This window comes from Falco punctatus (assembly GCF_963210335.1).
Source record: "Falco punctatus genome assembly, chromosome: 7".
Classification (NCBI taxonomy): Eukaryota; Metazoa; Chordata; class Aves; order Falconiformes; family Falconidae; genus Falco; species Falco punctatus.
The window spans coordinates 52,977,312-52,997,342 of NC_137587.1; the positions used below are offsets into that span (position 1 = coordinate 52,977,312).

Below are 20,031 nucleotides of genomic sequence, written 5' to 3' on the forward strand. Positions count from 1 at the left end.
AACTAATGAGCTGTAATCTGTTTTTCTTAGGGGCTTAGTAGGATGCCGTTCTTAAATTTACAGCCAGGAATCCAGAGCTTGCAAAGCCAAAAAGAAAGCAAAGGTAGAATTATAAGTGAAAGTTTAAGAAGGTTTCTGAAAAAGTTATTTTCCTAACTACCTTCTCTTCATTGAAAAATTCTGAACATAATTAAAGCTGCACTCAGGCTATACTCATAGGATCTCCTGTGTTTAAATCTGCTAGTGCAAGCAGATATGTCATCAATTCCTTTTATAAAAGACTGAGTTACATTTTAAAAGAAATTTTATTTTGTGCTTCTATTCTGATTGCTGTATTGGTTAGAAACCTTACCCTGATTTCCAGCATATGTCACTTCTACTCACTTCATATGCTGACAATGTCCTCAAAGATAAACAGTTCTTTTCTCTCTCATTAAAGTTTACTCTACTGACATATTTGCAGCAAGCAACCATATGCTCCCTCAAACTTTAGTTTTATAGGATCAGCAAGTCAGCTTTTTCTGTACAACAGGTTCATGGTTTTGCATCTGTCATACTTTGAAGAATGTCTTTCTGAGAAGTTATTTTCCTGCATTACCTTCTCGTAACTGAATAGAGTTCTGCATTTAGCATTCTGAGTAGCAGTTAATTATGTTTTGACCAGCAACGTCAAGTTATGCTTCTTCTCCACATAGTAAATTCCCACTACCCAGGAGGTTTTTGCTCCCATAGTCTCTTTTATCATCATCATTAAAATCCGAGGCAGAGTTTTACTTAATTTTGGGGCCATATCAAATTGTTTTAATTTCTACCTTATCCTTCTTACTTAGTAGTTGTTTTTTTCTTTTTTTTCTTTTTCTTAACAAAGCTGAAGAATATTTAGATATTTATTATATACTTTTTGCAGGATTTTTGCCTGTTCTGAACTTCAAAATATAGATTCAAATACCAGTTTTCATTTTCAGACCTCAGCCTTTAGACTATAGTCTAAATCTCCAAGATAATAGTCACATTGAATTTCACTACTATATTAACTTTATTAAAATATATACTTTGAAATTGAGAGCCACGGACACAGAGTTGATCTGTTGATCTGTAAATTAAACCTAAAATGAATCTGTATTTGTCTCTCAGGCTAGGGTTCTTTTCCCTGACCAATTCTTTCATGGATTCCTTAACACCATGTCCTGCTAGTGTGGTGACAATGAATGAAGCAATGATGTAGGCAATGTCACTAGGATATAACTCACTTATACAATATTCTTAATAATTGCTTTCAATATTTTATCTGGGTAGTTGTAATACAAAATGCTGCAGGATTTGAACTTACAATATTGCAGAGCAGTCTATAAGCACACTTCCACCAATACCACGAAAGAACACTTACTAGTCTCTCCCCAAGTAACTTCCATCTGAAATACTAATACATTGTTTTAGCAGTCCCTCATGAAATACTCCATCATTCTGCTAATACTTTGTGTTTCTTTGCAGTCTACCATGACATTACTAAACAATGCCAAGCACCACCTTTGATTCTAGCTTTCTTGAACAGCAACATGAAAGACGTGTCCTTATACCTTCCAGCATAACAAATTGTAACTTCTGTTTCTTAAATAACCTCTACCAAAATAGTTATCTATACAAATACAGATTGAGTGTGTAACATAAAACCATTTTCATGCCTAAAAGCAGTAATTCTGTTGAAGATATTTTTCTTTTTTGCATGTAAGAGTGTACGAACACAGAAAACACCAGCTACTCCTCCCTTCATCCCACATTTCTGTCTTGGTATGTACTCATTACTTAAAAGTGCAACAAACTGTTAATTTTTCTCACAACGCACCTTTAGGGTCAGTCTCACAACATTGCACTCTTGCAGTGGGTTCAGTTTCAGCGTTTCTCCCAAGTTACTGCAGCCTGATGTTTGATGCTGCATTTCACAGCACACACAGACGCCATCACTGTCGAATTTAATCTGTGGAAGAAAAAAGAAAAGTCATAGAAAGTATAAATCAACAGAAATCCACTTCCCAAAGATTACATTTACACTTATTGTGACAGTAATTACTACTAAATGCAAAAAGATAATCTCTGTGCAGAATCCCCTGAAGCAGAACGTCTTCCACTGGCCAATATAAGATATAAACCCAGGTAAAATACAGAAAGACAATACCAAAGAAGAGTTACTTTCTATGCCTCGTTTTGAAAAAAAATTTGCCTTCCAGAGGCAGATGAAACCAGAGTAACTCTACTGAATAAATATCAAATCATAGTCAATGGGTAAAGACAAAGACAAAAAGATGGGGGGGAAAAAGTCAGAAAATACATGAAGCTGTCATGATCACAGATGTAACTTACATATACATGGAAAAATAACAACAAAAGAAACTGTGACATATATTTGAGAAAAAAGAACACAGCATGAAGAAAAAGTGGAGAGAAAGGTACATGTCATCTCATATATATGTTTACTTTGGAAAAGTTTTGCTCTCGATTTTCCAGTGTTCAGATTGCCTGGAATACAATAAGCATTCAATGTTTTCACATTACCTGCATTAAAGCACTCCTTGCTAAAGATTACTGAAACCTGATAATTCTCAAAAAGTAATCTATGAGTGACCCTACAATAGTCCTATTCAGCTCAATGAGATATTTATTATACTTCCTCACTAAAAACAACCAACAAAAAACCAACAGAAAAATCATAGCAATGTTTATATTTCTGCTTCCTTCCAACACAGACTTTTTTAAATCAAAATTTAACTCCATGCACTTTTTTACCTCACCTGTTAATGTGAGCTGTCATTGCTCTAAAATTTCTTGGTAGGGTATTTCTGTGCTTTTCCCATTCCCATTTCTGCAGGTTATTTAAAGGACTAATAATGGGATACAATACCTTACTTCTCCAGGTCACTAGTTGCAATTCAAGCTGTTAGTATTGAGAAAAGTAATTGGTATCACATGGGAGTTCCTTGAACTATGAGTTTAGAAATATCATATCTCGGGTTTCTATACCCCAATAACCAGTAATAAGAATGACACTCGTGAGAAACTTCCACAACTTTCCATGCAAAGAATAAAAGATTCAATGCACTATTCAGACATACTCAATCAGTCCTGTATTCCTCCAAAGACAGAACTACAGTGGCTGGGTGCTGAGATCTGAATTGCCATATTACTCTTTCACATTTAAAAAAATATAAATAAAATAAAAATTTAAATTTTCCAGACACAAATGCAGAAAAAAATTGCTCATGTAAATACGCATTTACTATTTTTAATTCAAATCCTCCCTAGGATGTGGCCAATTTCCCGAAGCAAGGCAGAGAGCAGTGTTCCTTGTAGAATTACCTCGCAGTGTTATATGTAGAATCATTTCAACAGAATGTTTTCTTACTGGTTAAGACCTTGAAGAATGTTTAAATTGTTCATACAATCTTATAGCTACATATTCAAATATGTGTATTTTTTAGTGTCATCCCTATCAGGCTTACCTAGTACTATCTGCTTACATGCTGGTGATTAGAGCAGCAGTTGGATGAGCAGAGATATGAGTCCATTAAAAAACCATAATAAACTTTACCAGATGAATGAATGCTTGCCATATACAGTGATGAAGGCATGCTCAGGGAAGTATGATATCTCAGCGGGCTTCAATTGCTGAGACTCCAGATTGCCCTCTAGCCAGTACAATTTGTAAAAGGCTTTAAAAAAATAAATTTACATTAAAAAAATGTAAATCACACTATTTCCCATATATTCAAAGGCAGTACTGGAAATAATTTTCTATGGCAACCCACAGAGCCTTACCCTAAGCCATAGACACTGAAAGAAATAAAGAAAAAAAATAATAGTTTGAGCACCTTTATAATAGTTGTGGTGTTTTTTTTCTAATTAGCATATAATTTAATTCAAATTATTGCTTTAACAATTTCAGACAGTCTTTTTTCAAATCTTGTAATCTTTCGATATTCTTTTTCAAAAAGTTAAAGATCTGAGTAAAACACAACTACAGGTTTCATGATCAGATAACCTCAGCTTTTCAAATCAATCAAAAATATAAACCACTAAAAGCCACTGGGGAGGTCTTGCTCCTGAACCTCTCTGGAAACGGTGTCAATCATTAGACAAACACTACAGAGAAAGTTCAAAACTTACACTTTGAATTGAGAGATTGAGAGCTGTGTCAGGCTCAGCAGCCAGAGTGCTACAGCACAGCCACTGCACTAGCACCAGGCATGCAGCAAATCGATAGCGCCTGCAGCTGCTAGAAAGTTTCTATGAGGAAAATGGATTTCAGACAAAGTTATCTACTGCAAGATTCTCCATCTATGAGAGATTCTCAATTAATTCTGAAAGATGTGATGGAACCCTCCCTTTGCAGTGCCCAGTTAACTTAACTCTCCCTTTAATTCAGTTCAAATAGTTGAGAATTGTTTACATGGAAGTTTCTGCAAAACACAGGGACACCTTAAAAACCTGGCGCATATCCAAAACCATCTAAGACTTGCAACCACACTGCAAAACAAAACGCTATTTTAATCTCAGGTTTATGTTTCTGGAAAGCTTTTAACAATTTGCCCTGTTGCGTACCTTTTCCTTCAAATGTCTGTGCAACGACATCTTGGCTAACTTGTGTTTCTGGAACGGGTGCAGTACAAAAGGCCGAGCATGTCGCTGCGTTCCTGCTTGTGATAATACAGCAGCTGAAAGCAGTCCGGAGCCCTCATGCTCCAGAATGCTCATCCCTGCCCTACTCCTGTCTCACACTTGTGCAGACAGGATTAAGAATTCATACAGCTATCCCACCACCACCTAAACAGTGTCAAAATTAGATTTTCTCCTCATGTGTGGGAGTGGTTTATTTTCAGTCCAGGTCAGACCTCACTGTGTGGCTTCCTAAATACAGACAGTAGCACAAACAACAGAGCTACATCGGTCCAGGGAGGAGCTGGGATTATTCCTTCCAACTGCAAGGCTGGAGTTTGCCAGCCTGAGACACAATTGCATCAGCAGTGCCTCTAAAGCCATGTTCTTCCTCTTCTCTCTGCCGTGTTTAAATTTCTTTTTGATTGGCAGAGCTCAGGAATAAAGCATCATCCACTTCATCCCCTGTACATACTCCCCACTATCCCGCACATATTTGCATCCCACTTTGTGATTCTTACTCATGCTAGTAAGCATAGTCAGCAGTCACAGTATAGTTTGTGTACTTTCATAGTTATGACCATTGCATGGTACACCTCATTCAAACCATATTTAAGATTTGAAACATCAGCCTAAGCTGCCTATATGCATAAATTGTCTTTAAAGTTTATTTTGTCTTGCCAAAAAGCAGTACTATTACTTCAGAAGGGATGAAAACCATTAAAATCTGACTTTATGTAGCAGAGAATCAAAAAAGTAAAGGATCCTCCAACAACAAAGAACACTGAGAACTTCAGACTTCTTAAAAATACATATATACGCACACCCAAATAATGTTACATTATGTTACAACATAGCACATATATGTACATTGTACAACATACAACAAAGTAACAAAAATATGCACAGACCAGACTTTTCATCTGTATCAGTCAAAAGAATTCTGCCTAAGTAGTCTGACTGTGTCTTAACAAAGAAGAAATTACTGCCGAGTGCACACACATTATTAACAAAAAGCACAAGTTAGGGATGAAGTAACAGCATTACTCTGCATTTCACCCTTTCCCTACTACAAATGTAAAAATTCTAGTAAAAAAGATTTTCTTCTAAATTAACCTTCAGGGTTTGTTTTTTTTGGTTTTTTAAATAGAGAACATAAAAACAGCAGGACAAAATTTAAAACCAAAATATAAAAGTTCAAAAGTTAAAAATAAGGCAGTGAAGTGCAAGAAAGCTTCCCTGGTATGTTTATAAGAAGGAACTCGGATCAATTATAGCAGCTTATGCAAAAAGAAAGAGCAGGAGGATCCAGTAAAGAATAAAGCTGAGTGGTAGGGAAATAGCAACAGAAAAAACTGACAGGCAAATAACAAAAAACCCCAACATATACTTTCCTGGAATTTTAAAAATTGTTTTTTGGTATGCGTAGAACTGAACACAGCTACAGCACAAAATGGAATACAAAGCAACCTCAGTTCTGGAACCGGGCTGTGCCATTCATCTCTGTGTGAACCTGCACTGGCTTTGCTTTTCTTGTCTATTCCAGGTGAACATAATTTGGGAGAAAAGGAGCCTTCCTTTATATGCTACTACAACCACAGGCTAATTTCCGCTGTACAGCTGAAAAATACATTATAAGCCATCTTTCTGTACAGACACTACTGCTACTCTTCTGAATAATAAGCAGCTGTAAATTTTATTAAAACTAGATCATTTATTTGTAAAAGAGTAAGGGACTTACAGTGAGACAGGTACACCCATTAAAGACAAATAAAGACTAAGAAATAAAACATCACTAACAGAATTCTATCTTGTGTTGTAACAGAATATAAATTAAAATATACAGATTGCTCTACCCATGAATGTTAAACACAATTTTTAGAAATTATTTTTGAAGAAGAAAATTATAAGACAGAAATATTGTTTCTCATACACACATTAATGAACAGCTTGAGTGTGTAACTGCTCTGTACGCAACCTACTCTCACTGACTTAAAGCAGTATCTTGACGTTTTGGCTGAAGGATCTACAGCTAATCATGGGGAAAAGATTCCAATTAAATTTTCATAACAAGCCATTAAAGGTACTGCTATTTTTTTTTGTTCCTCAGCGTTGTATGTTGCTAAGCTGCAGGATGAAGAGCACAAATACTAAATTCAACAATTACACATTCAAAATGCTAACATATGCTGAGCACATTTTTCATATTCACACAAAAATATATATTGTGGAATCTACAACAAATCCCCAGTGTTTAAAGCCAAATCAAACACTTGTGTCTTATCCTTCTTCTGCAAAAAGCTACTCTACGTGTAAAGTGCTTCTGAATTTGAACTCCACAATACAGTAGATACCATTATCACTTTTAAAGCCACATATTCAGCATGAATGAGTTTGCCAGAAATACTACAAGTAAAACAGAATTTATTTTGAATTTGACTTTTGTACTGTATCTGGAAACTAACTAGTATATTTTTGTCTGGTACAGTTACATGGGATCTCAAACTGCGTGTCTACAAAAGATGAATTTTGACTCCTAGAGCTGCATTGCCATAAATGTGTATCCTAGAAGGCAATCAAAAGATTTGGAACTCTCTGATAACATACACTCAGTCACATAGCACTGGACTGCACAGATTTACAACACTGAAGTGAGCTATCTAAGGAATTAACATGAAATAGAAGCTCAGAACAAGCTGTTAAGGAAGTGGTATTTTCCCTTTTTGAGTGAAAAACAGTAATAAAGTAATTAAATGTGTTCAACATAAGATGTTACCAAACTAAGTCAAATCCTGCGCTTAATCATAAAGCAGTGTTGTTCACTACAGTGCATCTCTCCCAGTGGGCGGTCTACCGGAGCAGAGCTCTGGAATTTCATACATATGAGCACTTCAACGTGGCAATATAAAATGTATTCATGTGTGAGTCCCCAACCTGACTGAAAAGTAATTTTGAGCAAGGAAAAACTAGAAAGTAAAGTCTGGGCAGAAGAAAGTGTATTTTTTTGGAAACAATTATGATATGATGATCAGGCACAATGAAATTAAGTCGCTCTCATCTAGTACAACACACTGTGGCAAAGCTACTGAGTATTTCATCATGCTCTGAAAATTGAAACTAGCAGTTTGAACATTTGCTTTATCTTCTTTTGCCAGCTCAGTGTTTTACTAGTCCAGAGGAAAATTTGGAAATTCCATTTGCAGCAGGAATGAAAAGCTCTGGAAACTACAAATGAAACATAACTGTTGGCTTTTCATTTACTAGCAAAGTACACTGGCTCTGAAAAATACGCAAAACACTATTTGCAAGATTCTTGCTTAAAGTGAGAGTCTTCCATGAACCTGGAGAAACAAGCAAAGGTTTCCTTTGAATTCTGTCACAAGAGCACAGATGGGGAAAGCACCTGCCCAGGAAGCTCCTACATGCCCACCCACCAAACTCCTAATCCCCAAATGCCCACCCAAGGTCAAATCCCCCTGTGAACCCTTCTGCCTGCCAGCTGAACCCGTTTGTTTGATACCATGCCTTACCCTCGCTGTTGATTAGAACAAGACTGGAGAAGGCAAGGCAAAGGAAGGGAGGCAAAATAGACGGTTAAAGAACCCAAAGCTATTTTATAGTTCAGATCAAATGTGGTCCCATGAAAATCACTGAATCTATGATATTTTGTACAACACTCCATTTCCAAGTGGAAAACATCCCAAACAACTGAAACATATTTTGAAAAGCTGAAGAACAAAGAAAGAAAAACAATTCTTCCTGAAACAGCTTCTCTTTCTTCTTCTAAATTTCACCTTATCTGAAATTAATTTATTCCTTTTAATTTTCACCCACAATCTGAGAATTCAACTGCACAGCTCGGTCACTGCTTATTTCCACAGTAGTCTTCCCATTAGAAGTGGTGATTCTGACCAAAACTAAGAAAAGACATGGGGCTCATAACCAGGACAGGTCACTGAAACCAGTAATGAAAAGACTAAAAAGAGGTTTTGTTGTCTTAGGTTTCTGTCTTGGTAGTGAACATAAGCACTGGCTGGAACCAGTGCTTTGTCTATGAATGTGCTAAATAAGCAGAATTGTGCTTATTTCAACTTTCTGTCCCTGCAATGCCACTTCATTGATTCTCATTAACTTGGTTTTCTTCCTTTTGTCCTACACTTCTACTACAGCTTGTATTAGGAGAAATTAAAATGGTCCCTTTCATTAATCTGCAACTTTCTGCTTGGTGCAAAGACCTATGAGGAATCCTAACACTGACACATTACCACAATACACCCCAGAACAGAGATCACATACAGCTAGGTGGTACTATTAAATGGTAGTGTCAACGTGTTTAAATAGACTCCAACAAGCACATACACGATCACAGTTATCAGTAGGGTGAGTAAGCAACTGAATTGTAGGCTTAGGGGTTTCTCAGTGGGCTTTGTTGAGTAGCCCCGCTGCTAAAATGGCAGCCTAACAGAAACTAGAAAAGCAAACATACACAGCAAGATCCACGCATGCACTAAGCTGCAACACAGCATCACCAACAGGACTGGTTTTACTACACACATTCTTCTCCACCTGGGACAAGATTTGCTGTTTAAATTCTATTCACACAGCTTACTGGACATCTGTCAAAATCATGACAACAATGACACCGGTTACTACTGAGTCAGAGGAGAAAAACTGCACACACAAGTACAAATGGCTCCCCTCAGCCATGTACACATACACACACTTTTTTTTTTTTTTTTTTTTCAATTTTTCAAGTCAAATGTCAAAACCCATAAGTAGTTAAAAACATGCTGGTTCTGAAATAATTTATGTATCATACAGTGCAGAAATTCTAGCAGATTTTGCCAACAAATTAAACAATGAGCTACTGAGCAAAGAAGAGGTAAATTCATGCTTCCAAAATTCCAATGTTCCTCACTTTTTTTTCTTTTGGACATTGATACTATCCTACATAAGAGATGACACGATGGCATTGCTTGAGAATGTGGAAAACAACATATCAACCAGCAGCAGAGCATGATACCTAGACATAAGCCCAAGATAGTCATTACAATGATGCTCCAGGTCAAAATACTGCATTTGAAAATTTTAACAGATAGGTTGCACGATATAGTTACCCAGTTGCATTATATAGTTAGGAAAGCATTCATTCTGAGAGACTATTACTCTTTCTTCCATGAAGATACAAAGCTATTTTGTAAATCTTCAGGGCAAGTTCTGATATAAATGCAGTCCCTCAAAGTAACTTCTAAACTAAAGTCCTAATAGCAAAGCAAGGATCTCAAAAACAAATTAGCAAGGCTCACTTCAAAGATCTTCCACAAAAAATACCTATGATACTTCTTGATTTTAATGAAAAAAAAAAATCAACAAACACAACAAAAGGCTATTCTCCCAAAGCTTTCCAAAGGACAGCATGCATCTTATAACAGCTCCAGGTTCCACCAGTTGATTTTTCCAGCTCAGAAGCATGATTCCAACTCCCCATCAAAATGAGAGCCAGGAACTTTATCAAGAGTTTCCTAGATCAAATATTTTATAATGAAAACCTTCCCTTCCTCTCTTTGGGTCACTGCTGGTTTTCTACTGCCTCAGCTATCTGGCTCCATCCATCCAGTTCTATAAAGCCCCAATCACTTGGAAATCTCAGTCACTGCAGAAAGCTTAGCAGAATACCCAAGCTCTTGGAGACCACCTGATTGATGGAGCTGCAGACACCCCCTTGTGAAACAGGACGAGTGACAGGAAAACAACACAGGCTTAAAAGCTGACTGAACAAGGTGAAGGCATGTGACAGGTCACACCCAAGTGGCTTCCTGTTCTGTATTTTTCATATGCCTTTTGAAATATTTGCCAAAACATTTTATATTATTTTAACTTCATTTCGTTAATTTTGTTGTGTGCAAACAGCAGCCTGAAGGGTTTCACTGGACGAAACCCTTAGAACAAAGGAGTAAAGCCAACGGCTGAATAGAAGAGATGCACAAGCATTTTGTGGTAGTCACCTGCTGGCATTAGAGAGAAAAATGTCTTTTTAACATTCAAATCAATGTCTTGGGGTGCATAAGTGCACATATTCCTAATACTTGATGAATGTTATGAGTGCATACTCATACAGTTTAAATAGTTTGATTGGTCTACTGAGAGCCAGATTATACTAAAAAGAACATTAATGCACAGCCATAAACATTCTCCAGTCCATTTGTCAATCTTTCAATTTAATGTCAAGTGTTTCCTGATGTTATGGCAAGGGGGACATAAATTTTTTTTATTATTTACTTTAAATCAGAGATTTCAGACATGAGTTTTTTTCTATAGACATCTTCATAAGTTTAAGTCAGAAAATGCGTTAAGACTTTAATGTATATGTATTTTTTTCCTGAAATAACAACATAAACCCTTTAGGTATACCTACTTTTAATAATTTAGAGCATGCCACATCATGATATTTTTTATTATTCTGTATTTTATTAAACACAAGTAATACAAATTTGCTTTGGAAATTAAAAAAAGGAACTAATTTAGGTTGGCAAATAAAATATTAACATACGCATACCAAAACATTACTATCAGTATGTCTGTGAAATAAACTGGTGGTATAAGGAGGTACGGGATGAAATCCTGACACTGCAGGCATGGAACGGTTATCACTACATCGCTTTCACGTGGCCTGTATGCCACCTATTCTAAGTGGCATTTGTACCATGACGTGGAGAAGAAAGTCTTTCTACTATACCAGTTTGCTTTTTGAGGTGACAAAACACTGTAAATACATTAGCATTTTAAGTCTCAAACTTCTCCCAACATTATTTTTCACCTTGTAATGCCTATAGATGGCTCTACTGAACACATACTGTTCTGAAAATCAAAGGAATATGTGTATAAAACCAAACAAAAAAGAAAAATAAAATCCATTGCCCTTTATAAGAGACTTGTTTTTCATTACTCACCAACTGACATCCTTCCAGGGACTTTACCAGCTGAGCATTCTGACAAGAGAGAATGGAACCAGCCAAGTTCAGCATTACGCACACTGCAGACAGCAGCATGAAAAAGGTTATCTGGAAAAAAAACAAACAGCCTATTATTCTTCACTGCACGAGACAAACAAGAAAAAAATATGATTTAGATGTTCAGGAACTTCCACCCTGTCATACAGTTACATGAACTTATTCATTTTAAAGAAACAAGTATACTATTTAATCTGACAATACAGAATAGAATCATTGACTTGTTTAGGTTGAAAATAACTTTAAGGTCATAGAGTCCAACCGTTAACCCAGCACTGCCAAGCCCACCACTAAACTATCCCTAAGTGCCACATCTGCCCACCTTTTCAACACCTCCAGGGATGGTGAGCCCAACACTTCCCTGCGCAGCCTGTTCCAAAGCTTGACAACCCTTTCAGGGAAGAAATTTTTCCTAATACCCAATCTAGACCTCCCCTGGTGTAACTTGAGGCTATTTCCTCTTGTACGGTCACTTGTTACTTGGGAGAAGAGACTAACACCCAACTGCTTATTAACTTAAACAGTTAACGGAACTTCTACCAAAAATAGGAAATTGATTTCTTTTTATTTGTTTTGTTTATTTTTTATGTTGGCAATATTTCAATTGCTAACCTTGCACTGCAAATTTTCCTGGAGTAAATCCACATTATTGGTTATATTATATGCTTTTATGAACCATAGACAAGTTCCTGAAAAATCGCATCTTTAAAGAAACCCTGATTGCCTTACAGAAAGTAGTAGCCAGGTGTGCAAATGGACATCAAAATTTGTTTGATTCCCAAAAAAATGTAATCATCAGTAACCAATGTCAGGTTTATCTATCTTTACAGCACTTTCTCCATATGAGCATTCATTAGCGAGAAAAATTCTATGTGCATTTCCAAAGTAACCTCTTCCTCTTGTCACGCACAAGACAAGAGAGAAGGATCCAGCACTGTCAAAATCATGGAACAGCTCTTAGAATTTCTGTTTTTCTAAGTCTCACAATCTGTAGAGAAGCTGCGTTTAAGTGACAGCCACCAGTGACATGGTCACAGATCAAAATACTGAAGCTCTCTTGCACACTTGTCTTCCCAGTTTTGCTATTTTATGCCTCACTTCTCAACGTCCTGGGCAAAGCATCACCTAACTGGGCTGGGCACATAGTTAGAAGGGAGAACTTGAGTCCTACACAAGCCTTTGGCAACTACATTGCCTCCCGCAGAGCACAAGGAGCCTAATAAAAGCAATTTAAATATTTCCAGTATCCGTCCTTAACGCTTCTCAGCTAAATACCAAAAAAGCTTTCCACTGCAGGAATAGGACACACCTGTTACAGTGTTATCACAGCTTTTGAGGTGAAGTTCACCACCATGCTGGGAACCACAACAGAGAAAAGGAGGCATAAAACCATCAATTACCACATTAACAGGCATTAAAAATATACGTTCATGTGCTTAATGTTTTTATCACAAATCAGTCTTCTCTAGCATTGGCACAAGTAAGTTAGTAAAGATAAATGTATCTATCACTCTTCAAAGGAGTGGTCGTTGTGGATTATGATGGAGAGTCAACACATTATGAAACACTGACGTTAGATATGTTATTCATGAAATTAAGTTTGTCTAATTTCCACATCAAAATTTCAGCTGATTTGTGAGCTACTGAATGTTTGCTCTAATGGCTCATTGCGGCATACTTGCAGGAGCAGTATGAAACTATTAGGAGGGAGTATAAAATGCAGTTAACCCAATTACCAAGGGTAAGAGCTTACACTGAAGAAAACACAGAATTCAGTGTCAGACACTGAAGGGCTATGACATCTTATTGCTGCTTTAAAACTACAGTATTATGTTCTTTACTTTTCTAGCTATGACGTATAAACAAGATAAAATATTCCTAGAATTCAGGAAGATGCATTAATATCACGAAGCTCCAAAAGCTTTAGAGCTACCAAGAATTAGTATGTAAACAAAAATCAAAGCCAACTGATTTATTATAACATGTTAGCAGTAATAGGAGAAGTCAAAGCTGATACGCTATAAAATGCACTCTATAGAAGAGATGTTAATAGGACTTCCTACTTAAATGTTACCATAGTCCTAAACTAATTCTACAAAACTAATTAGTTCTGCACTGATGCAATGATTGAAAATTATATAACAGATCCCAATTTGAGATGTCACCTCGCACCTGAAATAACAAACTAGCTTAATTGCCTTCATGACCTTAGACTGCTTATTTAAATTTTTCTAGTAACTTTGAGCTGCCGGTTACATCAAACAGTTCTCCTGGCCTTCTCATAATTTCTGTCTTTAAGAGTAAAACTATTTAAAGATCAAGTCTTCAGAGCAGTTTCTATTTAATCATCAATTACATTGTTTCCCTGCAGAAGTCTCAACTTCCATGATCATATGATTATATGATTCTCTCCCAGAACATTTCCCAGGCTACTCCACCATCACAAAGTCAAAAAGCCTGATGCAAGACTACAAATCTCAAAACCAAACCCCTCCATCCAAATTATTAAAAGAATGCTGGTGAATTTTATGTCGGTGTCATGGAATTTCAGCATTTGAGTTTAATACAGGTAAAGCTGGTCTCTGAAATTCCTACCATAGCATCAAAACCAGTTACAGCATTAAAGACAGGGAACAACCTTATCTTTCCTATTATTCTGCCTATTCATGAATCACTGCCTCAATGAAAGTTTAGGAACTGGATCACACTAACAAATTCTCCAAGTTCTTTCAGATTCCTTCCCAGTCAAAGTTTCTGGCTTGCTTCAATTCTAGATTTACATGTACAGTTGGACTGTCAGTAAAATGGCAATGTCAACACAAAATCTTTTTGCAGAGTGGTTTGAAATTCATTGATGAAAAATCGTCTTCAGAAGGGTACGTGTTATTTTCGCCATTTGAATTTTGGCAACAGTCTAGATTCATGCTATTGTTTTCTTACTAAACTTTTACAAAGTTTCAGTTTTCCTTATCAGTTGTAAACAAAAATGTTGTATACATCAGACTGAATAAATAATTAGTAAGTAAACCGATTAATGAAGAACTATTTGTGATTTTGTCTTTAGCTAACTATGATGTCACTTTGTTTCAACAGTGCCCTGGACAATTCACCACGATTTTGTTCACAGTCTTAGGACTATACCAAGACATCTGATGTAGGTATCTTTTCCCTCTGTGCTAGAAGAGTTAAACTTCCCAAAACATCAGAGAAAAGTCAAAAATAATTTTACAACTCAACTAATTTCTCAAGTGATTACTCTGTATTCCTTCAGAAAGCTGGCTGAATGCACAATGTAAGAAAGGCTGCACTGGTCCCATGCTATGGCAGAAGATCTGAAGAGCCGTCCCAGAATATAAGGAAGGGCAGAGCCAATGAGGCTCCACTTTATACCCCCTCACAGGCAAGAAAAATCTGGCTTTGATTTGCATTACTGAAATTTTCAAATAGAAGAACATTAACTTAAAGCAGAAATGATGCTAAGAGCAACAGTACTCAACATTATCCTTCAAAAGAGTAAGAATCAACCATAGGATTCTTCTGGGGGTTTTTTCCTGATACAAATGTTAGTAGTAAGACCTGTTATGATATTGTAAGACTGAAATGATACAGTACAAAACAAAAACAAGAGGGTGCCAAATCTCTTTCACTTCCTCCTACTGAGGGAAAGAAAGAACTGTTTAGGTACAGAACACAGAAATTCTCAACCATAATGCAGCTTATGCTGGTGGAGAATGACAAAACAAGAATTTTCATATCGATATAAAACAGAAGTGGAGTAATATGCCTTCAAGGACTAACCAGATTGCCAGCCACCAATATTTATGAAGCTTACCTTTCTACTAATAAAAATAAATGCACTGGCTTATTTCACTCCTTCAGCAGCAACAACAAAGAAAACAGAAGAGAGATGCCAGATGACACACAGTCCTGCTGTTTACTCTGCCCACAACACATTCATACTTAACTAACACAACTGCTTTATCTCCTCCCCTTTTGTGCTATCTTGTAAGCATAAAAAGGAACACAAAGTGTTACAATGACTATAGTGAAAGAAAAAATTATCATAATTCACATTTCTTTGAATAATATGTAAATACATACTCCACATATTTATACTTTTATGCATTTTTTCTAGAGCATTGCAAATACTTTGAAGTGATTCCACTGTGTTTTGCTCGCAGGCAAAATTTACTATCTATCTAAAGATTCATGTCTCAGGTAGGTACATTGCCTTTTAAGATAAAGAAATGAAGCACATTGAGTTATTTCATAGACCTGTCACCTCTAGAGACTTCTTTGCTAGGTCAAGTATGTATACAGGTCTTCATATGACTGATCAGACCACTGAACGAAATATAAATAAAAGGAAAGACAAGCAGGATCACAGAAGATTTTTCTGTGTTCTTCAACAAAATGACCATCTCATTAATTCAAAGGTGATTTACTTCCGAAACAGAGGGGAAATGCTGCCTTTCAGCCTTTCTATGTGTCCTTAGAAAAAGGGCATCCTGAATACAGTGGCATTCAGGATAACCTCTGCTTCTGCGTTATTTGAATTGAATGACACCAAGAAAAAGCCCCCACTATGCACGACTCTACAAATGGAAATACTGCACTCTGGGATTCTAACAAGGAGACTGTTAGCAGCCTCTGGCCCAATACTATCAATTCAACTGTAAAGTACATATGCATTCCTCTGTAAATTTTCTTTTAACATGATCTCTCTGGCAAACAATGAGGATTACTAGAAAGGATGATCCAAATCAAAAGAAAAGGGTTTAATTATCATGAATGCTCTGATAAGCCTTAATTATTTCTGCAGTATCAACTGGATGCAAAATATTTTGCAAAATACTAAGAGATACCATAGCATACTATGGTATAAGTAAGATGGCACATAGGGTACATAAAGAAAGCAGACTAAATTTGGTAAGGAATTAAGCCACTTAAATATTCCAGACATTGGTTTTAATTGAACTACACATTTCTGAAATCTGTTTTAAGGATAAATAAGCAAAGTACATCAAGAATAAGTTTTTCTCATTGCAGTCCCAACATGCACACTTAAGAAGTGCCACACCATACACATCTGCACAGAATAATAAACCAGTTCTCACCATGCCTTTACAAGGGACAGCCCATATAAGGGACCTTCCATATTGAAACAAACAAACAAATAAATTATTTAATCCCTCACCCTAATAGGTTATGTTATCTTTCCACTACAAAGGAAGTTATTTATAGTCCTATTTTCAATAAAATTCATAAAAATTACTCTAGAAATAAATAGAGAGTACCATGGAAATCATTAAGACTAGAGAGGCCTGAATATACTGAAAATGTCTGAAAACACAGTGCAGTTACTACTAATTTTCCCTACTCTGATCACTGTTATTCATTTTTCACATTTCTGACACAATGCTATTTTTGAAAACTGAATAAAAATATTTACGGTGTAATTTGGAAAGCTTCATCACCGGACTATACTAAAAATGAGGAAAGAACTTTCACAAACATCACTTCCTAGTAATGTCACACCAGAATTTTCTCCAATGTTCTCAACTTTCTTAAGAGGACAAAAGTCTAAAAATGTATGTGTATATGTGAAAATATGTAAATATAATTATTTTACAGACTGCATACGCTACCAGAAGAACATTTCTTCTATCAATGTCATAATTCTGCCTTGTATTTTTCAGTCACCATAGTCTGAGCAATAAAACATGAAAAATTAATCTGAAAGACATCTATATTCTCCAAAACTCACTTGTTGGACATTAATACTCAGATTAAATCAGTGTCAAAATGTTTGTTAAATCACATTGCAAGAGAACACACACAGACAATTATACTATGCTTTAGAACACCATCCAAGACTCTCACCATGCAACCTCTTTCAGGAAGGAAGGATTTCCAGCAGCAGTACTGAAAAAGTTAGGCAGTCTGTCAAAACAGAGAAACCCCCCTAGAAAAGTTCTGATGTGCAACTATGAAAATGTACTGCATTTGCATTTTATAGAACAAAAATACAAATCAACAACTATCTTCATGGTATCTTGATTATTCCAATACTGGCCATTCATGCCTTTTCAACAACAGAAACTTGGTACTTTAATACTAAAAACCCTCAGAGATATGATGAGGACATATTTTAGTTTAATTCTATGAAATGCACATTTGATTATCATCACTATATTGCCTGACAGTCTGAAGTTGTACGAAACCTGCATCTACACTGTTGTCTGGATGCTTCCAAGATATGAAGCGTTAAATTAAAAGTCACCGATAATGTAGGTACCTCCCCACCATGCTTTCCAAGTAAAACAGTATGCGAGATAATCCATTTTTACATCTCTATATAAATTGGTTTTGTTACCCTTATTAGATCCTTATTGTCCTGGACCAACAAAAATAATTTTACTGACAACTCAATAAAAGGGAGATATCGGGGGGGGGATGCATTTCAGAATAATAAACTGTTCTAATTTTCTTTCTTCTCCCTTCCTGTTCCCCCTGTAATTATACTCCAGCAAAATACTGCAGCAGCAATACCTCCATGACAAAAGTAGTTTATGCCAACTTCATTCTTATTTGAGCAACTACTTCAGTTCTCAAAAAGCAGGAAGACTAGATAAGGTCTTTGTGGAAGACTGCTCTTGCATCATAACTGAACTTGATTAAAAGGCACTACGGTGTCTTAGATCTGCTGCAATGACAGAAGAGCTGCCCACCTATGGACAGAATATCCATGCTTGGGTCTTGGGTAGAAGAGACTAAAAATGGCTTGCAATTGTATGTTGCCAAAAGGTCAGTATTAAAACTAAACTTATATAGTCTAAAAATGCTAACATAGGACATTTATGGTACCTTCTCTATTCTCATCGGTGATCTTGTGACTGGTGGTTAAGGAGTACAATGTCTCTTCAAAAACAATTAATATTAAAATGTTCAGTCATGGTCAAAACCTCTTTTCTGATGGTCACTACAGCTATACTTGAAATTACATTTTGAAGAAACCTTAACTTCTGAAGAATATAGAAAAACAGTCCTAAAAATAAATCAGTTATTCTATGAGTACTGTAACAAATGAAGCCTGGTTCCCTATGAAGTTTGGTTTCAACCACATTTCTTGTTCACATTGTGTTCTTCAATGTTTTCTTACCACCTCTCCTCTTAAAGAGTCTCACATGCCTTTTCCTTCCATCCTCCCATTGTCCTGCTACCTGCACCATACAAGAAACACCACAGGTCCGTGCCTAGCTCCAAATGGCACGTGCTGTCTGACCAGTGCAGCTGTGCTTGGCAGATCAGTTAGCCAAACAAAAAGGTGTTCCAAGTCATGCTTCAGCTTTTCCCTTAGTGGGAACACTCATTCAGGCTAGAACTTCTACTGAACTACCAATTTTATCTATAGGTCAATGATTTTCTCTCTTTAAAACCTATATTCTTACAGCAGATTTGGTTGCAATTGTTCTGTTCGCTCAAACATTACTAGGGAGGAACAGCAGACAAAGAAAGAGACTTTGTAAATACTGTTTCTTTAGAAAAATCCTGGAAAATAGGTTGATACCCAGCAATTCAGAAGATCTGGGAATGTGGAAAGTCTGAGGATTCCAGGGCAAGAGGGGTTGCTAGTGCTAAATCTACACTTCAACATCTGTGGAGAACCAAGATTTCTGTAAAAATGAATAATGCTTTGACTAGAGCATGTCTGAAAAATTATTTTAATGTATCATAAGCTTCTCTTACCTATAACTCTGCTTTAAAGCATTTTTTGTCTGATTTTTATTGTAACATGGGACAATTGAAAAAGGTGAAGGATAATGAACCTTTTCAAGACAAGTGTCTTGTTGCACTGTGAATAGATTCACAATGGCAGCTCTTGGATGTCTCCGTCTCCTATGAAAACTTTGAGATTCCTTATTATTTCTCATAATGCAACACTTCTGGCTATAAGAAGTAGTGATACCTTAAACCACGTATGATTACAGATGAACACATTCTGGTATTTTATTGTGTTCAAAATATAGCAATTTTAAGGCATTTTTTTAAGAATAGCAGACGGTATGACTATAGCAATCTGAGACTAAGCACTTTTTAGGAGATTATTAGTATTCTCAGTGAGATTATTTGTGAATGTTTTTTCCTGTACATTTCTTAAAAGTAGATACGATATACCTGCTTTCAGAATGTCCCAAAGTAGATCATTTCAATTTTATGGATGCTACTAAAAAATAAAAGGGATTTACAGAACCTGATATATTATCTCTCTCCATTCTTTTTCATCACTTTCACTTTTGTCTCTTAATATTGCTTTTTTCTCCACAACTGGCCTCAAGTAGTTTATTCTCTTTTGTTTTTACCATAATCTTTA

General features: G+C 36.2%; 1 protein-coding gene across 4 annotated transcripts in view; it reads right to left on the reverse strand.

Moving 5' to 3' along the window:
• The window catches only part of ENTREP2 (endosomal transmembrane epsin interactor 2), a 149,773-nt gene that overhangs the window by 44,589 nt on the left and 85,153 nt on the right, over positions 1 to 20,031 (reverse strand). For all 4 annotated transcript variants that reach the window (XM_080395584.1, XM_080395583.1, XM_080395586.1 and 1 more), the window contains 2 exons: positions 11,598 to 11,708; positions 1,844 to 1,975 (listed from right to left, as the gene is read on the reverse strand). In XM_080395584.1, the coding sequence (XP_080251710.1) occupies positions 1,844 to 1,975; positions 11,598 to 11,708 (243 nt within the window). The remainder of the gene's footprint in view (positions 1 to 1,843; positions 1,976 to 11,597; positions 11,709 to 20,031) is intronic.